Below are 27,727 nucleotides of genomic sequence, written 5' to 3'. Positions count from 1 at the left end.
GATTTATTTGTTGTAGTGTTCTTCTACACAGTGCTCCTGCGGCTCACACTTCATTCAGACTGTAAAGAATAACCCTGCTGGAGGCCAAACGGCAGTGGATAGTAAAGACAGAGAAAAATAACAACAGACCACATTACAGCAACAAGAACCAGAACATCCACTCAACTTCACACTGCTGACCTAACGGAATATCAATTGCAATTCTGGACTTGTTAATCAGTGATGTTACTTCACAAAGAATACTTTATTCTGAAATTCAGAAACCATATAGAAATTTAACAGACTCAAAACCAATGCAAAGAAAAGCAGCTGACTTTTAGTTGAGTTTTATAGCTTGAGCAAAGACACTAGACCAAAAAACAGGCATAGGAAATTAAAAAACTAACAAATTACAAGCAAACAAAACAATGCAATCTTCACAGCCCCATGGAAAACTGCTAGTCAACATTGTGACATGTTGAAAGCAAAGCCAGTGTATACGATGAGACTGTAGAAAGTCAGGAGAACACACCTGAGTCACATTTCAAATGTAAAACTATGCAAGAAGCCACATTTAAGTTCAGTTTCTCCTGTCTGATCAGCTAGCGGACCACTGGCTGCCATTAACAGATTGTGTCAATTCAAGTTTTTGTGTTTGTTGTTTTTTGCTATTTTCTTCATCACAGTGTAATAATTACCTCCTACTGAAAAGACACAGTTAGACAGACACTAGACAGAAGTGTAGGCTACCTGAGCAATAATGAATTAAGGAAGATATTCCTGGAGCCTCAGTGAGGGAGGTGATCGAAGGTTTAAATCCAGGTGATGACCAACAATCAAAATACAAAAACCAACAGAGTGCTATAGTTGCTTGCTATGAGGAATGGCCATCAATGATGTCTAAATAATTATTTCCAAACGCAAATGATTTACAACCAATACAAACACAAACAAACTCTTTTGGTCATATTGCTGGTGTGGGATTGCAGGACAGTTGTTTCCTGTCCCTACGCCGATGGCAATGGTTGTCTCTCACCACTGGTGGTCCAGAATCTTCAATTAAGGTCACATGTCTAGCCATTGGCCTTTCCTGGACAACCAATGGCTGTCCAGATCAAATTCTATTCATCAATGCAGCCTTCAGAGAGACTTTGGGTTGTGTACCATCTACTTGAACTCAGGAGTCGCTGCCACTGTGTTCCTCAAACAAATTCCATCTTGTTTGTAATCCCAGCACACAAGACAGTGACTGTCCTCGTTCCTGATGGTGGGACAAAATGTCAAACGCTATCAGAACAGGGAAGTCTCTTCTGAGAACAACACCCTAACAGGCCTAGCACTTACATATGTCACACAGAAATCTTCACAGACCTGTCCTGAGCCACAAAAAATGTCTGCCACATGAATAATTGTTGCAGATATATCTGACGGAACTTATATACGCAGACAAAGTTCTGTGCTTATACCATTTCAGTCCACCTTATACATGCTGCTTTTTGTTCCATTCACCTCTGCTGTCATGTAGTTGATGACACCATTGTATCTGTCAATGAAGACTAGCTGATTAACTAAAAATTTATCATGCCTCAAGACTCAGATAACCTGCAATTTTTTGTATTCAGACAAAACTGAAATCCTATTTCTTTGGCCCAGACACCTCAGCACTATGGTCAGACTGGTTTTTTTTTTTAACCTCCATGAAGAACACATTTTAATAATCACCTTGTTTCATGGATGTTTCATTACAAAAAAATATGTCTTCTGGAAGCAGACATCACATTCCATCTACATACACACTATCTAAAAGATGTACAAAAATTGTTTATGCTCTTGTGACATCTAGTGTGGATTACTACAATTCCTTATTCCTACAAGTAAATGAAAATCTTGGGTAAACCCTCTTTCAATTTGGGTCACAGAGGCAGACACCCTGTCTACATTAAGATCAGACCAAACCAGCCCTCAAACTATACTGCTACAAGCCTGGACAGCCTCCCTGAACCAGCCAGCTATATTTTTAATGCATGAACAGTCGGTTTTTCCTTGAAAGTCAGGTCTCTGTAGATAGAATAGAATAGATAGAATTTACCCGAGACCTCAAACAACAGATCATACCCTGCCGTCTTGTAAATGATAAATGAACAGCTAATGCCAAAGTTTGCTCCATACCAATATCAAAAGTGACAGAGCTGCTATAAATGAAAGTGGTCCTGTCAATGGTGTTTTTTGGTTCCGTCGGAGAAGAAGACTGGAGACAACTGGTCCTGTTTCAAACAGGATGAACCTGGTTGGCTGAGAAGATATACTTGTTCACTCATATGGATGGCTGTCTGGCTGTAAGAATCATGTGCTATTTGGTTCTATTCTGTTTGTTTCAGACACAAAATTGTATCTGGAGAATGAAATAATTTTTGCAAAAAAAGAGAGGAGGATTGTTTGGACGCCAAGAGCTGCCACAATTGCAGTCATTTACATGATCATGATCCCTGAGACTGTGACTTGAGTATCATGTTGTTGCATCACTCAAAGTGTGATAACATGTTGATCATATTAAGAAAACAAAATTTTGGGGGGTTTTAACTTCCACTTCCTTGTAATTACAGTTTTTATAGCATGCTCAATGATTTTCTATGATTTTCCCTAAATAGATGCTGCAATTAAGTTAATATGCTGTTTAATTAATAGTCCTTCAATGACCCCTTAAATTCTATAAAGTTTCACAGGAATGATTAATTTTAATCAGTAAGATTTAATTATTTATTACTTGACATTATCAGCTCAAATAAAATTAAAAAACAAAAAACAAACAAGGTGTAAAATAAAAATATCCTTCCACAGATGTCACAACTCTGATAAAAAAAAGAAAAAAAAAAGAAAATGACATTAACTTCTTAGACACCACTCTCTGTTCTGCGTTCTGTGTAAGTGCCTGCAGTTTAAATATGTCTGACATCTACTGCTTATGATCATCTATCACATACATATGATCAGTTTCATGATCAAATGTATGGTGTGACGAACTGATGGGGCAGCTGATGGGGGTATTTAAATACAGCAGCTGATAAGATCAGAAATCAGGGGTCTCCTCTTCGTCTCACAGCTATCTATTGGTTTTTCATTTTTTAAATGATATTAATGTTTTATAATACATGGTATTACACTATCAAAAACAATTACAGTCAAGATTAATGTATTAGTTACAGTGCTACAGTCAGCATTTTGAACTACTATCATGAGATGATTGGTAATATATTATTTATTCAATACATATCTATTGTACAGATGGGTGAAAGGCAGTGTTTTAATTTATGCTGGTAATTCAGCTTCCTGGAAATTTGTACTTGTCCTTCGTACAGTTCATTACTTTGTTGTATTGCTTCAATCTGGGCCGGTTTTTGCAACTGCACACAGAAGATCAGATATATTTAGTGTAGCCATGCAAATTAAAACTTCTGCTCAAATCAACCTGGGTCTAATATTTGTAACATAACCAATTGTTCTCTTAGCAACACATGCAACACGTTTGTCCAGATGATTTAACCATTGAACACTGAAGCGAAGTCATTGAAGCCCATAATAATAACTTGCTGTGAATCAGTCTATAAAAGCCCATACAAATGGACATATAGTACAGACAGGGTCTGAAAAGTGAGGTCAGTGGTGAAAGACCTTAAGCCTGATGAAAAAAGGATCATCAGGTTGATGATCAGAATGATCAGTAGGGGGGAAGAGACCTCAGACTGTAATGAAGTCTGAGTGAAAATTGAGTATTTCCCACTTCTCTGGTTTTCTCCAGTACAACATAATGTATTTTTTTTTTAATAATGCTCCCACTTCAAGGAAAATAGAGGGTTAGGGTTAGTGTTGTAGGTTGTAAAGAAGTGACCTGCCTGAGAGCCAGGACAGAGCACAGAGCAGGTCAGATCCATTATTACTCCTCCTCAGCTCCACCTTCTCTTCCAAATATGCCAAATTACTAACTGGAGGGTTCAAAACAACAGGTCACGCGCTGATGGGTGACATCCCTCTGTTAACTTCTGCACTTACTGACCATTTCATGCATATGTCCTGCTAACACACTCACAAACATCATCACTCTTACTGTCAGTCCCTGCAGTGCTGAGCTCAGAGATATGGTCAGAGCCAGATGCAAACACTTCACAAAATAACAAATAATCACACGATTTCATGTGAGCAGGCTGGCAGTCCAGTAGCTGAAGCAGGAAGTGAGTTGGTGAATTGTGGTACATGTTCAACCTTCAAAGATCAAGAAAATCTGACCAGGTAATGGGTGTTACAAACTTTAGCGACACATGGGAAAGTTCAGCTGGGGGGACAAGCAAAAAAAATCTTAGTTATTACAAGATTTCACAGCATTTAAACACATGAAGGGGTAAAATTCAATAGGTGGAATATCAGGGCACTTCTGGGACTCTATACTCAACTCTCTAACAGTTAAGACAACAAATAGTTATTTTTCTTTCATAAATAAATAATATGAATTGAAAAACATACATTGAGTGGTGTAATTGGTCGATGTGATGTGTGATTTTGCTGAAAAATTTATTAAAATCTTGCCTGTGGATTTTAATCAACTTGGCAGGTTACAAAAATATATCTGAAGTAGTAATTCTACTTGTGAATAGAAAGTGAATTTATTTGTTAGTGTTGAGGCATTTAAGGCACTGTAAGGGACAGTTAAATTAATGGCAATATATTGAGGTATTTTAATTATAATCTGCACAGTTTTAGGACTTTTGAAGTGGTCAGAAAAAAAAAAATACCATTGACCAGATCATTTTTACCCAAGCCCCTTTAGCATTTCTGTGAGTGGCTGACATTTTCAGGGTGTTTCATCCCAGACAAGTTCCTTCATATATCATTATCATTGTTTTGTCTATTAATTTACTTCAAATTGTAGGCAAAGTAAAAATCTAAAAATGGCTTTTGATGCATTTGATAAGTTTGAAGTTTCTTTATCCCTTGGATGTTTTATTTTGTAATATTTACAGACAGGTGACTAATTGAAGGAAGAAACCTATAAACAGTCTTAGCAAGGTGTTGGACCATCACAGGCTTCACTGCACCTTCTTTCTAAGTCTCTGACTCTGTACGATCAACAGATATCCATGAAGTTTCACATAGTGTTGAAGGGCCGGTGTGCTGAAACCTAGAGGGGAGTTAGTTCTCTGTTTCTTCTACTCTGGTGTTTTTAACATATTTTTAGCTAAGGATATTTCAAGTTTATTTTATAACATTAAATTCTTCAGTAAATACCACAGTCCTGATTTCTTTATCTTCTCTGTGTGATAAAAAAATGCCAGTTCTGTAGTGTGTGAAAGAAACAGGTTTTAGGAAAAGCTAGCCTCTCTATATTCTCTGTAAACGTCATTAAAACTGATGAGTGAAGCAGGAAGCTCCCATCAGGGTAAGCCTGATGGTTCTTCCTATTTTATATATATATATATATATATATATATATATATATATATATATATATATATATATATATATATATATATATATATATATATATATATATACAATGATTTTTCCTTCAGTTCAGTTCATCGTTCAATGTCATTATAATTTCATGGCTCCATCAAATGTAAAATACTGCAATAAGTAGACCTCTTTCACTCCTCTCTCTCCAGCTTTTCATACCATAATCATGCATGTGAGGTCTATAGCCTGTATTCTCCAGTAAGGATGCTCTGGTAGATGCTGTCAGTTAGAGGGACGTAGTTCTTCTGCTGGTAGTCCAGCACATACAGAGGGTCAGAAATGGTTGAGGGGTTGAAGCCACTCTGCACAAGCTGGAACTTCTGATGCTTGAAGGTGCTGGTTGTTTCCAAGACCTCCTAAGGAAACAAAAACAACTGTGTGTGTTGGAAAGTTTCACACCGAATGAGATGTATAAAATTGAAAATCAAGATACTCGGTGGCCTCAATCACAGCACCAGTTAGGCTCATATTTGTTTGGGATTCAAATGCATATTGTTTACAGTGATGAGCAAATTCCAGCTCACTGCAATCTAAGCCAATTTCACAGAAAATCAACACTTATGATAATGGCATGAAACCAAGGAGGGAAGGACGGGGTTGTTGAGAGAGTGGATGAACAGAGCCGGTGCAGCTCCCCACCCACTCCCTGCATCCATTGGTCCAGGACGTAAGGGCCCCTCTCTAGTTTGCCTATCAGGAAAAGATGGAGATTGGCGATGCTGCCCTCCATCTCCTCCACAATGCCCTTGCCTACCTGAATGTGAGGCACTGCTCTATAATAATCCTCTTCCTGAACTTCTCCAGCACTTTCAAGACTGCATCCCCACCTACTCCAAAAGAAGCTGTGCGCCCTGGCTGTGGATGGTCACCTTGATCACTGACTACCTGACTGAGAGACTGCAGTTTGTCAGAATGGGTAATTGTGTATACTGCACAGTGACGAGCAGCACTGGAGCTCCACAGGGGACCATGCTGTTGCCTCTCCTCTTCATCCTCTATGTATGTGAGATTAAAAAAAAAAAAAAAGTTAAAAATACCAATCAATTCAAAAGCCCTGAAAAATGGTTTAGGCTTTAGCTGGACTCAGGTGCAGGACTTTGTGACGTGGTGTCACCAAAACAAACTCCAGCAAAACATCTCCAAAACCAAGGGTATGGTACTAGACTTCTGCTGGGCACCACACTCTTCACAGCCTAAACTGGACTGGACACATTATGTGTGTAAGACGTGTGTGTTAAGACGTGTAAGCAGAATGCAGAATGTACATCCTGAGGAGGTTGGCCTCGTTTAACATGTGCTCATTTGCTTAGTCTGCCAGTCCATCGTGTCCAGATTCAAAGCAATCCTGGTGACCACTAGCCACCCCCTGCACCAGGTCTTTGCACAGCTGCTGTCACAGAGCTCCTCTACTGAAAGACTAAGGACGTCCTTCGTACCATGGGCCATCAGAATTGTAATGCCTCAGTTAGAAGGGGAGGCAGGTCATGATGATGGTGGGGGATGATGATCACAAACATCATCATAAACTATATAAACTAACATTTTTTTCAGTTTTGCCCTTCTTTTTCACTATTTATGCCGTTCAGATTTTTGCACTATTTCTTTTGCACTTCGGACTGTTTCTTCTTACATTGTTTTGCTCTTCATTGTGAGCAACAGATTGGTGACTTTCCCTTGGATGAATAAGGTATCTATCTGTCCATCTAATTGGAAGAGCTTTCATATGTGGAACAACACTGTCAGGGATCATAAACATCAGCTCAGTTTATCATTTGTAAAGTGATTTGTGTTTGTCGTTTGCATCCAGTCTGCATCTGCATGCAGACTGGATGCATCTGTTTGTCAGTTTGTCTCTTTACCTGAAGCCTTATGAACAGAGGATGAGCATATGCTGGGAGTTCCCTCTTCACATGTTCAAACAGTTTCTTCCCATCAAACACAAGGCCTGGTCTCACAATCATGGCCGCCATCCCTGCTCTGCCCTCATGCCCTGCAGACAACACAGTTCAACATATGCCATCACACTTCTGCATCATCATCTAAACCTTAATGATATAACGTCCTCTGGGATCTCAGATCTGTAGTTTTTTTTGTTTCATTCGTGTCCATCATCATCTCATGTATCATTTCATTGAAGATGACAACGGCAATTAAAAGGTGTGCAGACTGAAAAGATTTAACTTTCCTGTTCCACAGCAGCAACCAGATGCATGAGCATGTGGGCACAAATGTGCTGTATTTCCTTTCTTATTTCATATGATCCATTACACAGCCTGTCTGTCAAACAGAAAACCTTTTAGGTCCAGAATCTTGAAAAGAAATCTTTGGATATTGCTTTTAAATATACCTGGTATTTCCACTCCATACACGTTGACTTCCTGGATAAAATCCACCAAGTTAAGAGTCTCTGTCACCTCTGTGGTTGCTACATTTTCTCCTTTCCACCTGAAACCAGGGAAAACAGAATTCATTTGTTAGTGTTGCATAAGACTAAGTATCACAGTGCTGTGTAACAGTTTTAGCAGTCACAGTAGGCTGGTCCTTTCTTCTTTGTAGTTCTTTGTTCGATAGATAACCAACTGAGGCAAGAATCCCTTTAATTAATACTAGATCTATGGGAACAGTCAATAATTAATCTAGCTGCCCTGTTTTGCACAATTTGTAATTTCCTGAATTCAGACATGCAGCGGTGTTAGCAGTGATGCCCCACCATAAGTTCACAGGTTCAGTTCCCGGCCTGGGTCCTTTCTGTGTGGAGTTTGCATGTTCTCCCCATGTCTGCGTGGGTTTCCGGTTTCCTCCCACCATCCAAAGACATCATGCTTAGGTTATGGGGTGAATCTAAAGTGTCCGTAGGTCTCAGTGTGAGTGGTTGTCTGTCTGTCTGTCTCTGTGTGTTGGCCCTGTGATGGACTGGTGACCTGCCCAGGATGACCCCACCCTCACCCAGTGTGAGCTGGGATGGGCTCCAGCACCCCTCGCGACCCAGAAACAGATAAGCGGCAGAAGAAGAATGAATCTGTCTGTTCCAGCACTGTCATCAGATGAAATGGAGCATAACAATTTTTCAACCTCATTAGCGTCCACCTTTTTAGCTCAAATCTGCAATTTTTACCGCTCATAATATGATTATCAATTCGTGGACATAATTTACAACTAGTTTCCATATCTGTGTTACACCATTGGGGGGCAGTATTGTGGCATAGCTGTTCTCTGTGACTACCACACTTTTCTGGTCTTGCTGTACTAATTGTTTTTGCAATTTAGGAGGCATGGTCGGGGACTGTCTTAATAAATGCACCCCCTCCAACCCTCATGGATAAGTGGTAGAAAATTAGAGTGAGAGCTACACTGTCTTTTCTACAAAGTAGTTGTTAACATAACTTAACATATGTTAACATAAACCATCAGATTCAACTGTCTACCCATTGTATTGTTCAACACATTAAACTGTTTTGTACCATCACATTGAACTTGTTGCTTTTGTTTTTTTTTTTTTTTATTGTAGTAATAATGTGCAATATACTTTCCTTTCACTCACTGAGCCAGAAGTCACATAAATTTTTTTAGTACTCTTTGTTCAAATAGAATCATTAAATCCTTGTCCATCCAGGGCGCACCTTTAGAACTTACAGTCAACTTCCTCGTTGCTGTGTGTTCATTAACAAGAATGTCAAAATATTCCATAATATATGTCACAAACCTCAAACAGTTAAACCTTTTTTAATGTCTTCTAAGAATGAATCCTCACCAATCTGCTAAGCACTAAATATCTTCATTCTGGTTTTTGGAAGTTTGGTGTTTTTGGACACCACAAGGCTATGGCTGCTGAATCCAACTGGGAGGGACACTGTTGTTGAACAAGTATCTGGCAAGTTAGTGTATATATGATCTATACAGGCAAATACAGATACCATCCTTGCTAACAACCATTCTTGTAGTTACAGACATTAATTGAGGCAAATTGCAAGTACTAGACATTAACGCTAATATTTTCCTTGTGGAGCAGCTATCTGCAAAAGAATCCACATTAAAATCTGAAAAGCAGGTACATTTCTCTATTCTTTGTCAACCATTGTGCAAATATACAACTATTGGCTTAGACAGGGTAAAACATCAACAGAGCTTCAATACCACCATTCATTAAATCAGATCTGTGTTTTACTATTAGATCTTGTATGTAGAATGTTGTGCCTACACCAACACTGTTTGCATGCAGACATATCATTAACAAATATTAGTGAATCCTCAAATGAACAATCTATATGTGTTTCACTTACAGCCATGACATGAATAGCATTGTTATTTAGCAGTGAATGAAGTTCATGTTCCTCAGGCTACAGATACTTGTGCAAGAATTAAACCCTTAGGTGAGTTCATAGTGAGATGATTACTTTCTAAATAGTTCAGGTTAGCCGGTTTTGAAGCAAAAAATAAATAAAATCTAAAGAAGGGCAATAACCCTGTCAGTATGTTATGTCATTGCATTCTCTGACAGCTTTCATGGCATGGATGAGTTCCCTGTGCTTTTGCCTAACAACATTTGAATAGTCCTTATTCAGATAATGGTGCCGTTCAGTTCCTTATCTTTTCCCAGCACAGCTTTTTTTATCTTTGCATCTGAGGAATTGGATCATAATAAGCCAAGCTCTTTCACCAGAGTAGCCAGATGGATTGCCAGTCCTTTGTGCCTATTCAGTCTCCATCTGACTGCTGTTCAGGTGATCACACACCTGACTTTATCCTCCGTCTCCTACAACTGATCCTCTGGGCCCTCCCAAAAGCCAGCTTTATCAGTTATTTTTATCATGGAATCAGTAAATTGGATTGATATCAGTAGGAGAAGATTTACTCTCAGACTCAATCTTCTCATTTTTCTGTTTTCTCCTCCTTCTCGCAAACTTGCAGGCTGCATTTCATTTCCTGAGTCTCCTTGGTCATTTGACCAACTCTAACCCTTCACTTTGTTCACAAGTATTTCCACAAGTCTTGAAATGACTTGCCTGCTGCTGTACAAGTTGCATAAACCAATGCTTTTCTTGACTCAATAATTCTCATACAGAGACACAGACCCCTTGAACTTTACTTGAACTTTAGGTGTCATGATGTAATGAGATTGCTTGTTAGGAAGACGTCTTCACAGGCTTGTGTCTTATTTTTGATCTGCTTCTCATCCTGCTGATTCCACAATACATCTCCATAACAGCTTCTCCTCTCCAGGCTTTATCAGTTTGTAAAACTGTTACAGTGCTAACACAAAATCCAAGCTGTATTTTTGTAACTCCTGCGTTAGCACCTCAGGTCCACCACCAGTCATATGCTGCCTTCCACCCATGTCCATCCACTTTCCTTTGTCTACTGCCTCATTCATTCTCTGATCCTGGATTTCCTCATTCCTCTCACACCTGTCACACCACTCTCTGGAAATGTTGCCTATCACCTGTGTTGTTTAGAACTCCCTCTCTACACACTATATAGACTTTGCCTTGAGTGTCACATATCTCCGTGAGCTTTTATTTCTTCAGAACTATCAACTATGACACAAACCTAGCCTCTGTATATGAGGCCAGACAAGCAGTCCCTTTTATTTAAAGTGCAACACAGGTGTAACATTTCAAACTGTACCTGAAGGTGTCTCCAACCCTGTCTTTGAAGCAGATGAAGCCCTCCTGGTCTTCAGCCATGAGGTCACCTGTATTGAAGTAGGCATCTCCCTTCACAAACACGTTCCTCATCAGCTTCTTCTCAGTCAGCCGTTTGTTCCCAGCGTAGCCAAAGAAAGGAGTGATGGAGCTCACTTTGGACAGTAAGAGCCCAGTTTCACCTGAGAGGAGAAAGAGTCACATCAGTGTAATGTTTCTCATTTTATGTTCATCTGACAGAGCTGAGCTACACTCTCACCTCTCTCCACTCGCCGACAGAAGCCATACTGGTCTTTCACCGGTTCATCATTCTCCATGTCATACTTCACCAGATCATACTTGAACAGGAGCTGCACAAAAGTTAAAGGAAATATTACTAAACAGTAATATTTAATAGTTTGCATATCCTCATACAACACTGAGGTATATATTGCCAATATATATGGTCAACTCAGACCCAGCATTTACAGTAGGAGAGGACTTCAACCCACAAGTGGAAAGACTCAGTAGTGCAGTTAGTCAGCGCCACTACCGATCATCCGAGATAATAAAGCAGTATATGAGTGATTTTGGTCTTGGTGGATTGGTGGTTTGGTGCTCACTTCACCCCATGCTGAAGGAATACACCTACTACTCACCAGTCCACCACTCTTATTCCTATTTAAACCACTTTTTAATTAGTAATTTGACACCAAGATCCACCACACTGCCATCAGCGACCACGCACCAGTCACTCTGGCACTAAAACACCACCTTCTAAACAATGGAGATTTAATACATCATTGCTCAAGGACCCCAACTTTATTCAATTATTTAAGGAGGAATGGACAAGTTTCTGTGAGATAAATGAGCAGCCTGATGTCTCACCCTGCCTCCTATGGCAGGCAGCAAAAGTCATGTGAGTCAGAATAATATCTTATTCTTCATATAAGAAAAAACAGGAGCAAGCTCTCGAAACAGAATTAAACCAAAAAATTAAAGCTTTGGAGACAGCGCATGCTGCCTCCCAAGAGGAACATCTACTGAGAGAACTAATGGAACTAAAACTAAATGAATTACTCAACATCAAAATACAATTCCAACTGCAGATTACACTTGGAGAACTTTGAAAATAGCAATAAATCCAGAAGATTTCTAGCAAACCAACTAAAAGAGAACAAAGAAAGAGCAACAATATAAATAAAGAACTTCAAGAACCCCTCAAACATATGCCAACAGGAAAGCCCTTGGACCAGATGGTTTCCCTACAGAATTCTATTAAGAGTTCTGGCCGAAGCTTGCACCAATATTTTACAGAATGTTCATCGAAATACAGGAAACCTCGACCCCTCCACCCAACATGAACTGTGCAAATACTAGCCCCCCTGCCCCCCCCCCCCCCCGTCTTCCCTATCCCGTCTCTGTTCTCTCTTACCATTACCAATAAAGTTAAACGCAGAGAGTGACAGAAGGAGCATGTCACACTCCTCCTTCACAGAGTAAAACTTTTTCAGCACAACAAGGCACCAGGAGCATTCAAACTGCCTGCCCCAGCTGATGAACAGAACAGGTTAAAAAATATATAGATATTACTAAACAGGCATCTGAAGCAATTTATGGAACAGTCACATCAAACTTCAGGTTTAATATCCAGGGTTTTTCACTTTCTCTCATTGCAGGAAAATAACAGTGGGAATTAAAAACTCTAATGTCTGTTGTGGGTGAATATCCCCGGGAGTCCCAACATGGACCTCACTTGAACACCTGAGCCACAGCCTTTACTAAAGCTGGATTCTAAGGGCTCTGTAGATGAAATTATCAATAATAATACATCAAACTATTTTTCTGTGTTAATGTCATAAATTGTTTGTAAAGGTGGACGTAGACTCTGGGTCAGAAGAGCAAAGCCAGTGCTGAAGAACCTTCAGCCTGCATTGTATCTAATGACCAATAGGGGGCAGGTTCACACGTTGGAAAAAGAGAGCCGATTGTATTGAAATCTATGTGAAAGTGGCATGACTTCTTACTTGATCCATTATCTATAACCGTTAACCCCAAGGTTGAAGGGGGTGGAGGCAATTCTATCTGACACTGGGCAAAGGCCTGGGCTACACAGGTTGCAAAGACAAAGAGATGTGCAAAATATAGATCTTTGAGATACCACTTTTCAAACAGACTTGGTGCAGTGTTACTGGAATATCACTGCTGCTTGGGAAGAGCTATTGCTGTAAAAGTTTATTTTAGAGAGAAAAAGTCTTTGCACAGCAAACAATACATCAAAAAACTGCAAGGTGTTACTTCATCCCTACAAGATGTACGCTGATCCTTCTCAGTGGTCATTTTTAGGTTCATGGCAGATCCCCTGCACAGAACTGGCTGTGCTCTGATGTAACAGGTCACTATATCTGTTATAGTATTGGTTTTACATATTATTGTTAAAATAGTCATTGTAAATGATGAGTAAGTACAAAAACTGTTTCTACAAATTCAAAAATCTAGGAATAACTTGAACAATCCTGTTCACTAAATGAGGATTGGTCATGAAATCATTGTTTCACAACTTCACTTCCATAATTTCTTTTATAAGCATCAGTGTGCCAGCAGGACAGGCACTGAGCCAGACCTAAGAATAGATGGGGTCAGAGATTAGAACTACATAGAAGCAGACTCCTTGTTAAGTCATCTGATTAACAGAAGCCCCACAGACGAGCATTAGTGAGGCTTATCCCCTTGACAGCCCTGGAAAACCACTTCAGTGCTCATCTTCTCCAACAAACTTAAAGCTTAATTTGACAACTAATTATGCAGGTTTACATTTTTCACCAAACAGTGTAATGTTGAGGACCCCTGACAGTAAAACTCTAAATCAACACTAATATTTTACTATTCTATCACCATTTACTGAGACTATAACAAAAGATATCAGATTGCATTCACTGCATAATGCTGCTACATTACTTTGATCTCACACAGAATTACATTGTATAATACTGAATCATAATCAGATGTCATTTCTTGGGAGTGGATGCAGGTTGGGTATGTTTACATGAATGACAGTCATATTAAAATAAAAATAAGTACTATGATATGTGAAGTGAACTTTACAATATTGTGTTTCAATCCCTCAATGTCATTCCAAACAAAACATCTGGTTTTATGCCTCATAAAGATAGTTACGGTTGTACTGAACTACCTTAAATTTCACATGTTCATTATGTGTCCCCCTTATACACAGTGACTACATACAGTCATCTGATTAACCCTCACTACAGCTTGGATTACACACGACCTGACAGATCCTTCTCTAAACTGTTTACCTCAGTCGCCTCCACTCAGAGTTTACCCAGGTGAATGTGTGCACCTCAGTGGACAACTTCAGTTCTTGCTTCTGCCACAGTTAAAGATATGGGAAGATGGGATATGAATGTGGGCCTTATGCACATGCGTGTCTTTCAAAATTTGCATTTATACGCTGCTATCTGCTACTCATAGCTCATCTACAACTAGCACTCATATACCAAGCAGGCAAACCATTGTGACCACTGACAGGTGAAGTGAATAACACTGGTTATCTGACGATTGAACAATTTTTTGCTTTGATCTGCTAATCTGATGTGGACATAGTCACCTTATTTTTCACGGAAGCACGGAGGCAAAACAGAATGCAGCAAGCTTTTGGTTTTTTGTGCGACACTTCCGGTCCAGCACTCTTCACCACTATGTAGCTATTAGCTAACTTGTGTCTACCGCAGCTACTGAGAGGTATTTGTGTTTTGTTTTTTTTTTTGGTTAAGTAATGGCTTCAAGGAAGACCGGGGTCTCTTGTGTGGTTAGGGGCTATAATAATAACAACTGGTATAAAAGCAAAGTTTACCTAGAGAGGGAGTGTTTTGAACATCGGCCGAAAGATGATAAATCCCTTTGCCTGTGGTTCATCCATGAGGATGCTGAGTAAAAATTGCAATCTACATTTAGGAAGAAACGTCATGTCCACTTGTTTTTTTATCTAGTTACAGACCACTGTGCCTTGATTGTTCTATCATCTGTACATATGATATACATACATATATAATGTGTATGTTTACATTACCTTAACAATTACAATTTATGAGAAAGAGGGTGTTTCTTGAATGAGCTCGCTTTATTCTGAACAGTTTGTGTTTGTCACTTATTTTTCGTTAATTCTTCTATTTTTGTGATTATATTTCAAGAATTGAATGGTACCAAAAGATTTCCAGACTATATAATTATACATACAACGCGATATTATGTAAAACGTCTTCTCATTTTCAATTGTCATTTGAGTTTTTATTTCATGTGTGACTGCAGGAACAACCAGCCGATGTATTAAGGACCCCGGCAGAGTGGAGGTCAGCTTTGAAATGGATTATAAATGTTCTTTGGCAAAATATCTATCACAATGATTGATATTACACTGTGAAATGTGCTGTTTTCACAAGTTTCTGCTCTTTTTAAGGAGTGCAGACGACTGAGCATTGACAGATGCCACATCAATAAACATCTGAAGCTCTGTATCAGTGAAACCATTGGACTGGGGTTGAGGACCAGATGAACAGGAGTCCCCTGTCCTGGGTTTCACCCGGGGACAGGAAGTCACGCACACACAGGACAAATAAAGTAAACAAAAAACTGGACTTGCTACGCAATACTGGAGTCCTCTCCAGGCAATGAAAGAACTCCCCATTCTTCCTGAGCACACTCACATGCTTCAGTGTGTGACAGGGCCATTGAGGTGACTGACTCATTTGGGGGTGGGGGGAGGGGGTAGTTACCAAGCTCTTACCCTGTAGATAAAGTTGGACCGGCCCACAGTTCCGATCTTGCCAATGTGGTTCATGAAGCACAGGTTTCCCTCAGTGGAGCCGTATACTTCACACATCTTTATGTTCCCAAAGCGTCTGTGGAATTCTCGCCACACATCCTGTCGCAGCCCATTACCCACACCCATCTGCACCTTGTGAATTTTGTCTGCTTCCGTCTGATGGAGGGAGAAGGAAGTAAAAATTTCAAAAAGTTTCTGTCAACAATATAGGACTGTTTGTAACATTCTGTGACATACATGGTAGGTATGTAGTACAGGTTTGGGCGTGGCTAGATGTAGCTGGGTGTGTGTGTGTGTGTGTTTTAAACAAATACCATAAATGCAAACTGGTCAAATTAGTGTAAAGCTAATTGGTGTTACTCACAAACATCCCGCAAAAATCAGTTGCCACTATGGGAGACCAAAGACTAATTATATAATATGTTAGAAATAAGAAAAAGGAAGAGTGTGGTTGTGGAGCCTAAATTTGACAATATATGCTGCAAATACACACAGGAAAGATACACACAAATACACACAGGTTGTCATTGTGCCCATATGGGTCTGCTTTTGCTTGTATTGAGTAAACTTGCTTGTTTTTTCTGAAGGTTCAGTGTATTGAACTCTCTTGGGCCACCTCAGTTTATACAATGAAAGCAGCTTCACTGCCAAGACAGCTAATGGAAAGCATGTTTGTGCTGACAGGAACATCAGTGCAGCTTACCAACTACTGTTGTCCTGTCTCAGTTCTGATAAGATCAATACACTAATAGCCCTGCCAATCATTCTTCCAAAATCAGTCCCTTCAGATAGATAGACTTAACTTATTGATTCCGAACTGTGAAATTAATTACAGGCTCTTTTATGGGGACATATTGGTTCTATGCACATGTGCATGGAATCCTTCAGCAGAAGCAGTGGGCACCATCAGCCCTGTGCTGATAAAGTAATGACAGAAACCCTCAGAAAATGTGTGCATGCATGCTTGCACATTGATCATTGTGCACTATGGGAGTACACAAACAGTAATTAGTACTCATGGCTGTGAGCACACTTTGTAAAAGGGCCCACATCCACTTTGTGTCGACATCTTTGATTTGCCAGATATTGGAGTAGACGGTCAAGGCTGGTCCTCCACCCACACAGACACATAACTTATGTTGAGTGTGGACAAAGAGAACTTTGAGTCCAGCTTCTGGCCAACAGGAAAAGCTCTGGCTTTACTCTGTCTGTTTGCTTGCGTCCACAATGGGAGGACACATACTAAGACAAAGACACTGGCTGTCTTTCTGCCACCGTTGGACACTATGCAGCTTGAATGATTTGCAAGTAGCAGGACTGTTTTTTCCATTCACCCTATGCTTGCTCTGTTCCTCCACTGAAGAAGATTAGCAGATCGAAAGATTTTGTAACATAACTTTTAATATCAGGAATTGAATACAGCACTCTGAGATGATACTTCATGTTAATTTGATACTGAAATGACTGAGAGAGTTTATGAAACTACACAGAAGATTTTGTATCAATTTACTTAATGGCAGATCTGTAACCCAGAGCAACATCAGTGCAGGTTCCCTTACCTTGGGTTGGTTACAGAGGTATCTGCAGAGTTCACCAATGTACTGGAAAATAGTCACGTCATGTTTTCTACAGTCGTTCCAGAACTGTGAAGCTGAGAACTTTTTCTTCAAAACACAAGTTGCACCTGCAATGCAACAGACAAGTTTCATTCCATGTGCTCTTCTTATACTAACCTATACATCTATTAAACACATGACCTTTAGATTTAAAGGAAGGGCATTTGATTTACAACGTTCAAAATGAACAGTACTCTTTACTGTTTATCTACTCATTTAGTTTTTTATTTAAAAAATGGCTATTGAGTATTTGATTTAATTTAATCAAAATCAGAAATGTTAAATGTTTCATGCTTTTATTTGTTACCTATAAAATTAAAAGTAACAAGGTAGAATAAGCCATTCTAATTTTTCTTGGATGAAAGATGAAAAATTATTGTTATACAAATCAAATTAAAATAACATGAGGTCAGTTGGCTCTGGGTCTAAGGATTAAACATCCAAAATGCATACAAAGTTTAACACATTTCACCATCTAAGCATGTCAGGTCACTGGCCTCAGCCAGGTTTGTTTATACACCCTGGCTGGCTCTCTCTGCCAATGAAGGATGTTCACTGTCACTGTCATCTTTGGCAGCAGTTGGAGTAAATTCAGAAAACAAGGATTCACAACAGGATAACTGATTAATATGTTACACAATAGTCTCCAGTGTCCACTTCCTGATCTAAAGCCGCCAATTAAGCTGCTTGTCAAAGTGAAACAGCAGGTCCTCAAATGGTCACAGCTGAGCAGTTATACTGTAAACAATGGACTCCAATTATATGACACAGAAAGGTTTTGTGGTTGGGCAACATTCACATAGTTAAGACATCTGGGTCAGGAAGAAATTCAAAGGCCTACCAAGTTCTATGGTTCCTCCTATCCCGATCAAAGAAGCTGCGCTGTGGTACAGCGGCAGAGGAATGTAAACCACATCATCCTCAGTCGCCCCGAATGCCCAAAAACCTGCCGCTGCCTTCAGGCTCTGTAGGTGGGTGATCACTGCAGCCTTAGGGAGCCCTGTAAATATTATAATATATAACTGTATCACATCACATTCTGTACAGTTGATAGCATCTTTCCAGTTTGACAGCCCTACCACGTGTGAAATTACACAGCCATGTTGTACCTCCACAATGACACAACTCAGTGTTATGAAAGGTTATACCCAAAGTCTGGCTGCAGGTCGTTTGAAAGCTTCACTCTTAGTCTTTCCCACTCAGATTGGAAAGGTGGAAAACCAGTTCTGTTAGTTACAGTATACCGTCCACCTGGTCTGTATTCAGAATTCCTATCAGAGTTTTCTGAGTTTATATCAGAGTTAGTACTCTGATAAAATCATTATACTGGGAGATTTCAATATACATGTTGATGTAGAAAGCGACAGCCTTAGTTCTGGGTTTCTTTCCCTACTAGACTCAATTGGCTTTTCCCAGCATGTGAATGAACCCACTCACTTCTACAATCATATCCTTGATCTTATTCTAACATATGGCATTGAAATTGACAAGCTAACAATTCTTCCCCAAAACTCTCTCCTGACTGATCATTACCTTATTACATTTGAGTTTACTTTAGTGGGCTCCACAGCATTGAGGAATAAATTCAGCTATAGAAGATGTTTATCTGAAGCTGCTGTGGCAAAATTTAAAGAGAACATTCAGTCATCATTCCCAACAACGCCATATCTAAATTCAATCTCGACAATGCCGCCCCTCTCAAAAAGAAAGTATTCAATCTGAGGAGGCTGGCTCCCTGGTATAGTTACCAAATCCGTGCCTTAAAGCAGACATCAAGGAAATTAGAAAGAAATTGGCGTTCCAGTAAGTCAGAAGAGTCTCACAGAGCCTGGAAAGACAGTTTAAAAACATATAAAAAAGCTCTCCGCAGTGCTAGAAGTTCATATTATTCAGCACTCATAGAAGAAAACAAGAACAACCCCAGGTTTCTCTTCAGCACTGTAGCCAGGCTGACAGAGAGCCATAGCTCAGTTGAACCATTGATCCCCTTAGCTCTAGGCAGTGATGATTTTATTAACTTTTTCACAGATGAAATTCTCACGATCAGAGAAAGAATTTATCAGCTCTTGCCTTCGTTAGATAAAAATCTCCTACTGAATACAACAACTCCTGAATCACAGCATCAACTTCCACTGCTATGCAGACGATACTCAGCTGTACCTATCAATGAAGCCAAATGAAGTCAGTCAGATAGTCAGACTGCAGGCATGTTTTGAAGACATAAAAGTCGGGATGACTAGAAATTTTTTACTTCTCAACTCTGACAAAACAGAAGTTATTGTACTCATCAGTCTGGACGGCATCACTTTGGCTTCCAGCTCCACTGTAAGAAACCTTGGAGTAATTTTGGACCAGGACATGTCCTTTGTCTTTCACATAAAAGAAGTTCGTCAGGCAGGTTCCTTCCACCTGAGAAACATTAGGAAAATCAGAAATATCCTTTCTCAGGATGATGCAGAAAAACTACTCCATGCATTTGTAACTTCTAGGCTGGACTACTGTAACTCATTACTATCTGGATGTCCAAACAAATCTCTAAAAGGCCTTCAGTTAATTCAGAACGCTGCTGCGGATATTAACAGGAACTAGCAAAAGGGTCCTCTTCTATGGAACCAACTTCCAGTATCGGTCTGGGGGCGGACTCTTTAGTAATTTTCAAGACCAGGCTTAAAACTTTCCTGTATGATAGAGCTTATCGTTAAAAAGTTAAATCCTCTACTCTTTAGCTATGCTGCTGTAGGCCTAGGCTGCTGGGGGAAGGACTGAGCTTCTCTCTCTCTCTGTCTGTCTGTCTGTCTGTCTTTCCCTGTCACCCTCTCTCCCCCTCTCTCTCTCTCTCTCTCTCTCCCCCCCCCCCACTCTCAACCCAACCGGTCGAGGCAGATGGCCGCCCCCCCTGAGCCTGGTTCTGCTCGATGGTTTCTGCCTCTTAAAGGAAGTTTTTCCTTGCCACAGTCACCAAGTGCTTGCTCATCAGGGGATCTGTTGGGTCTCTTTAAATAAATTTATAAAGAGTTTGGTCTAGACCTGCTCTATATGTAAAGTGCCTTGATGATTTGTTATGATTTGGCGCTACACAAATAAATCTGATTTGATTTGATTTGTCAGAAATTCATCATTATGTCACAATCATGTCTTCACTCCAGCCCTCCTGGACAATACATTTTCTACATGGTGTATAAAGGGACTTAAAGGTATAAAAGACTGCTATTTCAATTATAACTTTGCATCTTTTAGTCAATTAAGCTCAAGGCATAATTTATCTAACTTTTTTCGTTATATACAACTTCGGCATTTTGTGAGAGAAAACATACCTAACTTCGAGACTACCTGTTAGAGTCATACCTTCTTAGATTTACTCTCTCTCTCACCAAAGAGCAAGAAGTTGATCACTTAATTTGTTAAGTTTTTTTCTAATGGTTCTGCATCTGTTAACTGTATGAAGAGGGCTTGGGAAAAGGAAGTTGATGCTGTGTTGCCTGATAGAATTTGGAGGACTGCAGTTTCCCGTATTCATAATTGCTCGATAAATAGCAGAAACAGGCTAATGCAATTTAAAGTAATACACTGTTTTCATCATTCTAACATTATGCTGCTTAAATTTTACTCTTCTGTGTCCCCACTGTGTGATAAATGTAAATGATGGTACTCTGCTGCATTTATTTTAGGAATGTCCATTTCTTCTTTCTTTTCTGGGATTTACCACAGGACTCTCTCCCCTTATAGGAATTTGCTCTCTTTGGATGCTCAGAGGACTCTGTAAGTCTTCCTTCACATATTCAACATATTCAGTGTTATTGATGGGCATAGCGCTAGCCAAAAAACTCACTCTTAAAGACTGAAGACATCAACTCCACCATGCTGGAAAAGCTGGTTACATGAGCTTGTTTTGGTTATCCACCGGGACAAACTGCAGTTTAATAAAGTAAAAGGCCAACATAAATGGGAAGCATCCTGGGGTCCTTTGCGGAAACATCTGGACCTAGTCTGAATGTTTTTTTATATAGATGGACATCTGTTTGTTCTTTGTTTATGAATGATATGTGATATCAGATATTAGTTTATTTGCTCTTTTATTAATTTTTTTTTTATCTAAGATGAATATGAACTTTCTTAGGATTGTAGTTTATATATCTTTTTGACTCCATCACTCTCCACAGGATATGTGTGTGTCCTTGGGTTGGGTTTGAGTATTGGATTTTTTTTTTCTCTTGTTTTGTGGGGCCTGTATGTATATGTTTGGAAAACATGGCAATAAAAATAATCTTAATGAAAGGCTATATTTCAACTGTAGCTGGCATCACCTGGTGTGGGTACCTGGGAAGAATGCCTAAAAGGTGTCTGACTGTAGCAATGAAAGGCAAGTGAATATTGAAACATCAAGCACCTGTTGTCAAAAACACAATACGACAGATGCTCAGTCTCCGTGCCACTTGCAGGTTGCTTTGATTTACCTTCACTTTGCAGTTTGTCCAAAACCATCTCCATGGTGTTCAGGTGTGCGACTTTACTGGTTTTTCTCTGATGTTGTTGCTCATTATGTTGCTGAAACCCTGACCAAACAGTCAGTCTCTACCCACTCTGCTAAGTCCTACCTGCAGCACCGCATTGTCTGCAAAATACATTCATTGTCTGAATGTATTTTCAGAAATATGAATGAAGAGTGTGACTGTGAAAAACACAGTTATCTTACTGACGTGTTGCAGGTGTGCTGGTTCACACAAACCTCTGCATTTAAATATTGAACAAAAAAACTATTTCCTTCAGTTTCTCAGCAACAATGATCTTCATATTTACAGTAATGTATGTATAAGTCAAGATGCACCAAAATACACAATACACAAATGGATTATTATTCCCCTTTAGTATTTTAGAGATAATTGCATGTGTCTGATGTTAGACAAGGTAGCAAATGTGCAATAGAACTTTAATGGATGGAAAAGTACAAGTGTTTATCTCTGCAACAGAGCAGACAAAGCAATGTTATCCTCTGCTGGTGAGTATCTTAGGGATGACCAGTAATAGGTCTGTGGGCAGAATGATAAAGAGAGTGTTGGCCAGAGTGAAAGCTGCACCCTGTCTGTAGATAACATCACTACAACCAAAAACTGACACAAAGCAACAGCAACGATCTTCCTACTATGCAAAGAGAAGTTGGATCTGTTTCTGTGCAAAATCAGGTTAAGATGATTTACAGGGCCATACGCTGACATTTTGGGGGTTAGGGGCTCAACAGAAAATAAACAGACACCCTTTCCTTCATTTCATTGGATGTTTCAACCTTCTATTGCTTTTATAAATTAGAGCATTGTCAATATACAATGGTTATATATTTAACAGTACAATAAAGTGAAGGAGCATCATGAGGCAATTGGTAATTAGTTTTGGTTAATTAGAGGTTAACCTCCCAGAAAAAGGTGGAATATCAGATATCTGACCATACAGCCACTTTTCTAAAATGAATGGCTTGGATAAGGCTTAAAGCTAAATGTAATAATAGAAAATTATAATGAAAATGTTAAAGAGGGCCTAGCAATAATGTAAGTGTTTAAAAAAAAACAGACCCCTGATGTTTAGGCTCTCTTACACTTTCATTATGTAGCATACATCAGCAGAAAATGGAAATCACTGAATCACACATGAAGTATATTATTTCACAAATACAGCAGTTAAAGTCATTTAATTTATTTATTTCACTCAATATATCCCAGCATGCACTGGGCAAAAGGCTGAGTAATCTGGGACCAACACAAGAGCTGACCTGCATCTGCTTTTTTTTATATTGAATTAATCAGTGCTATAATAATCATTTTCCTTAAAACCACTAGAATAATTAACTTGTCTCCTCACACTAACCCAACTACACTGTCTGTGTGTATAAGACACATCTGCATGTGCATGAGCTGTTCTCATTAAAACTAGTATGTGAAAAACCCCACAGACTCACCGGTTGTTCCAGAGGTGAAGATGTAGAGAGTGGAGGATTTAAGAGAAGAAGTGGCACGTAGCACCGCCGGTACAGGTTGGTCGGAGGCAGCATCCACCTGATCCAGCAGAGTATGCACCTGTGTGTGCTCGCTGTGGCTCTGCATGGCCCACACCTGGATGTTGACCTCCAGCAGGCTGGTCAGGAAGCTGTCCAAACAGTCCACTAAATCTGGGAGATGGAAACAAACTGCATCTCAATAAAAAGATCCTTTAAATTATATTTTTATTTTATTCTGGTCATTAAGGCGTATTTTGTTAGTGCACTATGGCATGAGCGTGATGTAGATATATGATAAACAGTGGGGATGTAAAACAAAGCACTTAATTGAAAAAAAGCGAGGGCCAAACCGTAAAAATCTGCTTTAATAGTCTGTAAGTCAGAGCAGCACTGCAGGTTCATCTCTCAGGATCAGAGCAACATGTGCATCTAAGAATCCTGCTCCATTACCACATGGAAAAAAATAAGAGCTCCCAGAGGAAGCAGCACTATCACAGACCTGCGGGAATTATGAAGCTGTAGGGTAATCAGGAGCAGAAAGGGTTCCAGTTGGAATAAATGTTCAGAGTATTCTGATTTTGACATCAATCATAAAAAAACCCTGCTTCAGTAGCAAGTACATTATTCTGTGCACACCACTACTATCCGCCTCTGACTGTGTCACTTATTCCATTAATTTGTCTCCTGGTGCACTGAGGTTGCAGTGAGGACAGCGTGCCTGACAAACATCATGCTTGTGCGGTTGAGCAGTGACCTGTCATCCAGTCACATGGCTGCAGCATGGTGAATCCTATTAACTGTAGCAGCAGCAGTGTTACAGTCAAACATGGGTGGGAGCTGAATGTGGATCAGCAGAGGTTTTCAGAGAGGAATCAGTCAGGTGAGTTTGAAAACAAGAGTGGCCTGTTGGGACTATGAGAAGTCTCACCCTGGAGGGGTAGTAGAGTCACCAGTTAACCCAAACATGATTTCTTTGGACAGTGGAAGGAAACCCACATAGACACGGGGAGAACATGCAAACTCCGCACAGAAAGGACCCAGGCCGGGAACCGAACCTGAACGTTCTTATTGTGGGGCGACAGCACTAACTACTATGCCGCCGTGCTGCCCAACATAATATTATTTATATCTAAAGTGTTTTGTCAAATGTTCTCATTCAGAAAAGAATGAGGTTAGGACTAATGCCTCAAGACTCCATATAAAGTAGCATTTGAATCATCTAAGACTGAGCCATGACATCAGTATTAAAACTCTAAGTTGATAATTTAATCAACCAAAATATTAATTTATTCATTCATTCATTGAATACTATTTTTCCATTTCTGCATCACGGGGGGTCCTGGAGCCAATCCCTGCCGACAATGGGCAAGGTCAGGGTACACCCTGGACAGGTCACCAGTCCATAGAAGGGCCAAGATAAAGAGGCAATAGAGAGGTGTTTTTAAAGGACAAGTGCTAAATATTTACTTGAGTAATTGGAGTTACTTAATTCTTACTTTTATTAACATGATTCATTCACAGATTTATTTATCATTGGTGTGTTAATTATATTGCATTCTTTAAAATCCAGCAGACACACAGCAACACTGTCATCCCATTTAATTACAATGAGTTTGCGCTTTTGGAGATGGATGGAGAAACAGATAAAAAAAATGCATGGAGGGAAATTTGGGATGTGGAGAAATGATTAGATACAGAAGACTCTACAGAAGTGAACTTTATTGATAACATTCAGAGTCATCATTTTTAGTGGGCTGACCATGAATCGGGTCCTTTCATACCTGTCAAATCGCCTCATAGCTGACGTCAATAGGACCCTTTCAGAGGCCCAAATCATGGGATGTGAGGTGCCAATATACTGGGCTCTTTATGTTATGCTGTATATGTCACTTCAAAACATCATTCATGTGCTGTTGATTCTGTTTTAAAGAGCTTGTTTGGAAGTCTCCTCTGCTGCTGAGAGGTCTCTTGCCAGGAGCAGCTGGTGGTGACTGTCACTTGACAAGAACTACAGCTATCTTTTGGTTTAAAAGACAGGAAGTTATAAAACAGCCTCTGACTAGCACTGTGCCTGCTGGGCCGATGGAAAGCTCCAGTGAAGCGCAACCAGAATGTGATGACACTGATCAGAGCTACCTGGTTAGCATGCTAGCTTCTGCAGAAGAAAAATGTGTAGATGTCGATGCAGCTTTCCACCGCTGGAGACAGCTGTTGGTGACATCAGTGGTAAAGGCTAGTGCTAATTACTGCTAATAACTGGTCCATGAACACATCATGATCTTGCACATACTTTTTGGCTGACGTTCTGCACACTCATGAAAATATTTAAGTGCTATCAATTATCTTTGTCGATTGTATTGTTGTCACTTGTTGACCAGAATGGAAATAAAATCGGGGGGGTTGTCCGTTTTCATTTTCCTTTTGTATCATCAAATCATGATGTGAAATAAAATAACAGTGTCAAAGGTTGCACTAGGCTGCAGTTAAGAAATATTTTATTATTAGTGTATGGATTTTAGGGCAGTACAGTGGCATAGTGGTCAGCACTGTTTCCCCACAAAAAGGTCACAGGTTCAGTTCCTGTCCTGGGGCCTTTCTGTTTGCATGTTCTCCCCATGCCTGTGTGGGTTTTCTCTGGGTACTCTGGTTTCTGGTTTTGGAATGATATGATTGTCAGCATTAATTAGTGATAAACTATTATGTCATTGTCTTGTAGATATTAAGTGATGATGCACATAATTGTGCACGTGAATAACTGGTTGAACTTCTATTGGCACCAGTAACATCAAATCTGTTCTTCAGATAGCTGCTGGACTTACCTGAGCAGTGTCCTCAGGGGAAGACCTTCAAACTTGTTTCATTGTGGGTTGATGTCAAAATAATACAAAAACAAAAAAAACAACAAAAACAGTACTTTTACTTTGAAGAGTTTAGTACATTCTGCTCTTAATACTTAATACTTGTACTGATTTCACTTGATGGCAGATGACCTACATTGATTCCATAGGATACTACAGAAAAACTGAGTTCATTCTTAAAGAAAAATAAAGTTATAGGAATTATAGCAACTTCCGCTCCTCATGCAGTACTACTCGTGTTTAAAGGTCCATATTTAGCATCTGGAGGATTTACATCCAGACCAAAAACCATCTCAGTGTAGTTTTACCTCCTGACTGTTTTCCTCCAGAGCCAATAAAGAAAATGGCAAATGTCACCTAAATATTCAGAGAAACCAAATCATTCAAAGTTGGATGACAGATCCAGATGTGCTGATCTTCAAGGTGTGCCTGAGATTTGTGACTGTCCTGACAGGCTACATACAGGCTGAGAATATTTCTCTGTGGACTGAGAGCTTTGAGATTTTCATTGAATTATTCTAGAGCCTGCAGCAGACCTGATCTATGGTGCAATGCCACACCAGAATCACGCTTTCTACTCTATAGGACCTTTGAAAACCAATTCAGACCTCCCTTTAAAACAGTCTACCTCCTGGAAGCCTGGATAATGTGAGAACTGCACAAACGAGTGAGTGATCAGTGGCCTCTGATGTGTGTTACAGAATGGAGTTAAATCGACGGTTGCGGATTGGGCCCATCAGTTTACCAGGAACGGCTGTGTGGTACGTGAAGGGGACTTTTACCTGAACCGACGATCAGAGTCTTGGCTCCGCAGGAGGTGAGGCAGTGCAGCAGAGACTTGGACTTGATGTTCGTGTTGAGAAAAGCAACAGTGCAGCCGAGCTTGGCCAGCCCGAACCAAACGCAGAGGAAGTCGGGTTCGTTGGTCATGAGCAACGCAACGCAGTCTCCTTTCCTCAAGTGGACTTTGTGGAGGAAAACATTGGCCAGCCTGTTGCTGCGCTGCTCGACGTCCCGGTAGGTGTGAACGCGTCCGTCGTAAATAACAAACGGCTTGTCCGGCACGCGTTGCGCCTGCTGGATGAACCTCTCCAGGACCGTACACACTCTGGATGTCAGTTTGAACAGCTCGAGCTTCACGCCGTAACGGATGACCCGCAACAGAAACATCATATCACTCCAAAAGTACGGGAAGCAGAGTTTCTGCAAAACATGAGCAGAGAAAACGCCCGCCAACAGGGCAGAGAGCCACCCCAGAGTCATGTCTGTGTTGGCAGACGGCTCAGCCCGCAAACAGCCACATGTTCCAGGTGAGAGGC

General features: G+C 40.0%; 1 protein-coding gene across 2 annotated transcripts; it reads right to left on the bottom strand.

Annotated features, from left to right (window-relative positions):
- slc27a6 (solute carrier family 27 member 6) lies at positions 1–27,727 on the bottom strand. Of its 2 annotated transcripts, XM_029515319.1 has the most exons (11): positions 27,191–27,727; positions 23,512–23,721; positions 18,406–18,564; positions 17,508–17,632; positions 15,910–16,104; positions 11,386–11,476; positions 11,110–11,308; positions 7,832–7,929; positions 7,344–7,474; positions 5,644–5,840; positions 1–1,240 (listed from the first exon to the last, which is right to left on the bottom strand). In XM_029515319.1, exons 1-10 carry the CDS (start codon positions 27,669–27,671, stop codon positions 5,664–5,666), a joined length of 1,866 nt encoding a protein of 621 aa, XP_029371179.1. In that variant the 5' UTR covers positions 27,672–27,727; the 3' UTR covers positions 1–1,240; positions 5,644–5,663. The 2 variants fall into 2 exon arrangements, with proteins under 2 accessions (XP_029371179.1, XP_029371178.1); XM_029515318.1 differs by lacking the exon at positions 1–1,240 and having other exon boundaries at positions 5,540–5,840.

Source organism: Echeneis naucrates, chromosome 12 (assembly GCF_900963305.1).
Source record: "Echeneis naucrates chromosome 12, fEcheNa1.1, whole genome shotgun sequence".
Classification (NCBI taxonomy): Eukaryota; Metazoa; Chordata; class Actinopteri; order Carangiformes; family Echeneidae; genus Echeneis; species Echeneis naucrates.
This window is presented reverse-complemented; position numbering and strand designations above follow the sequence as displayed.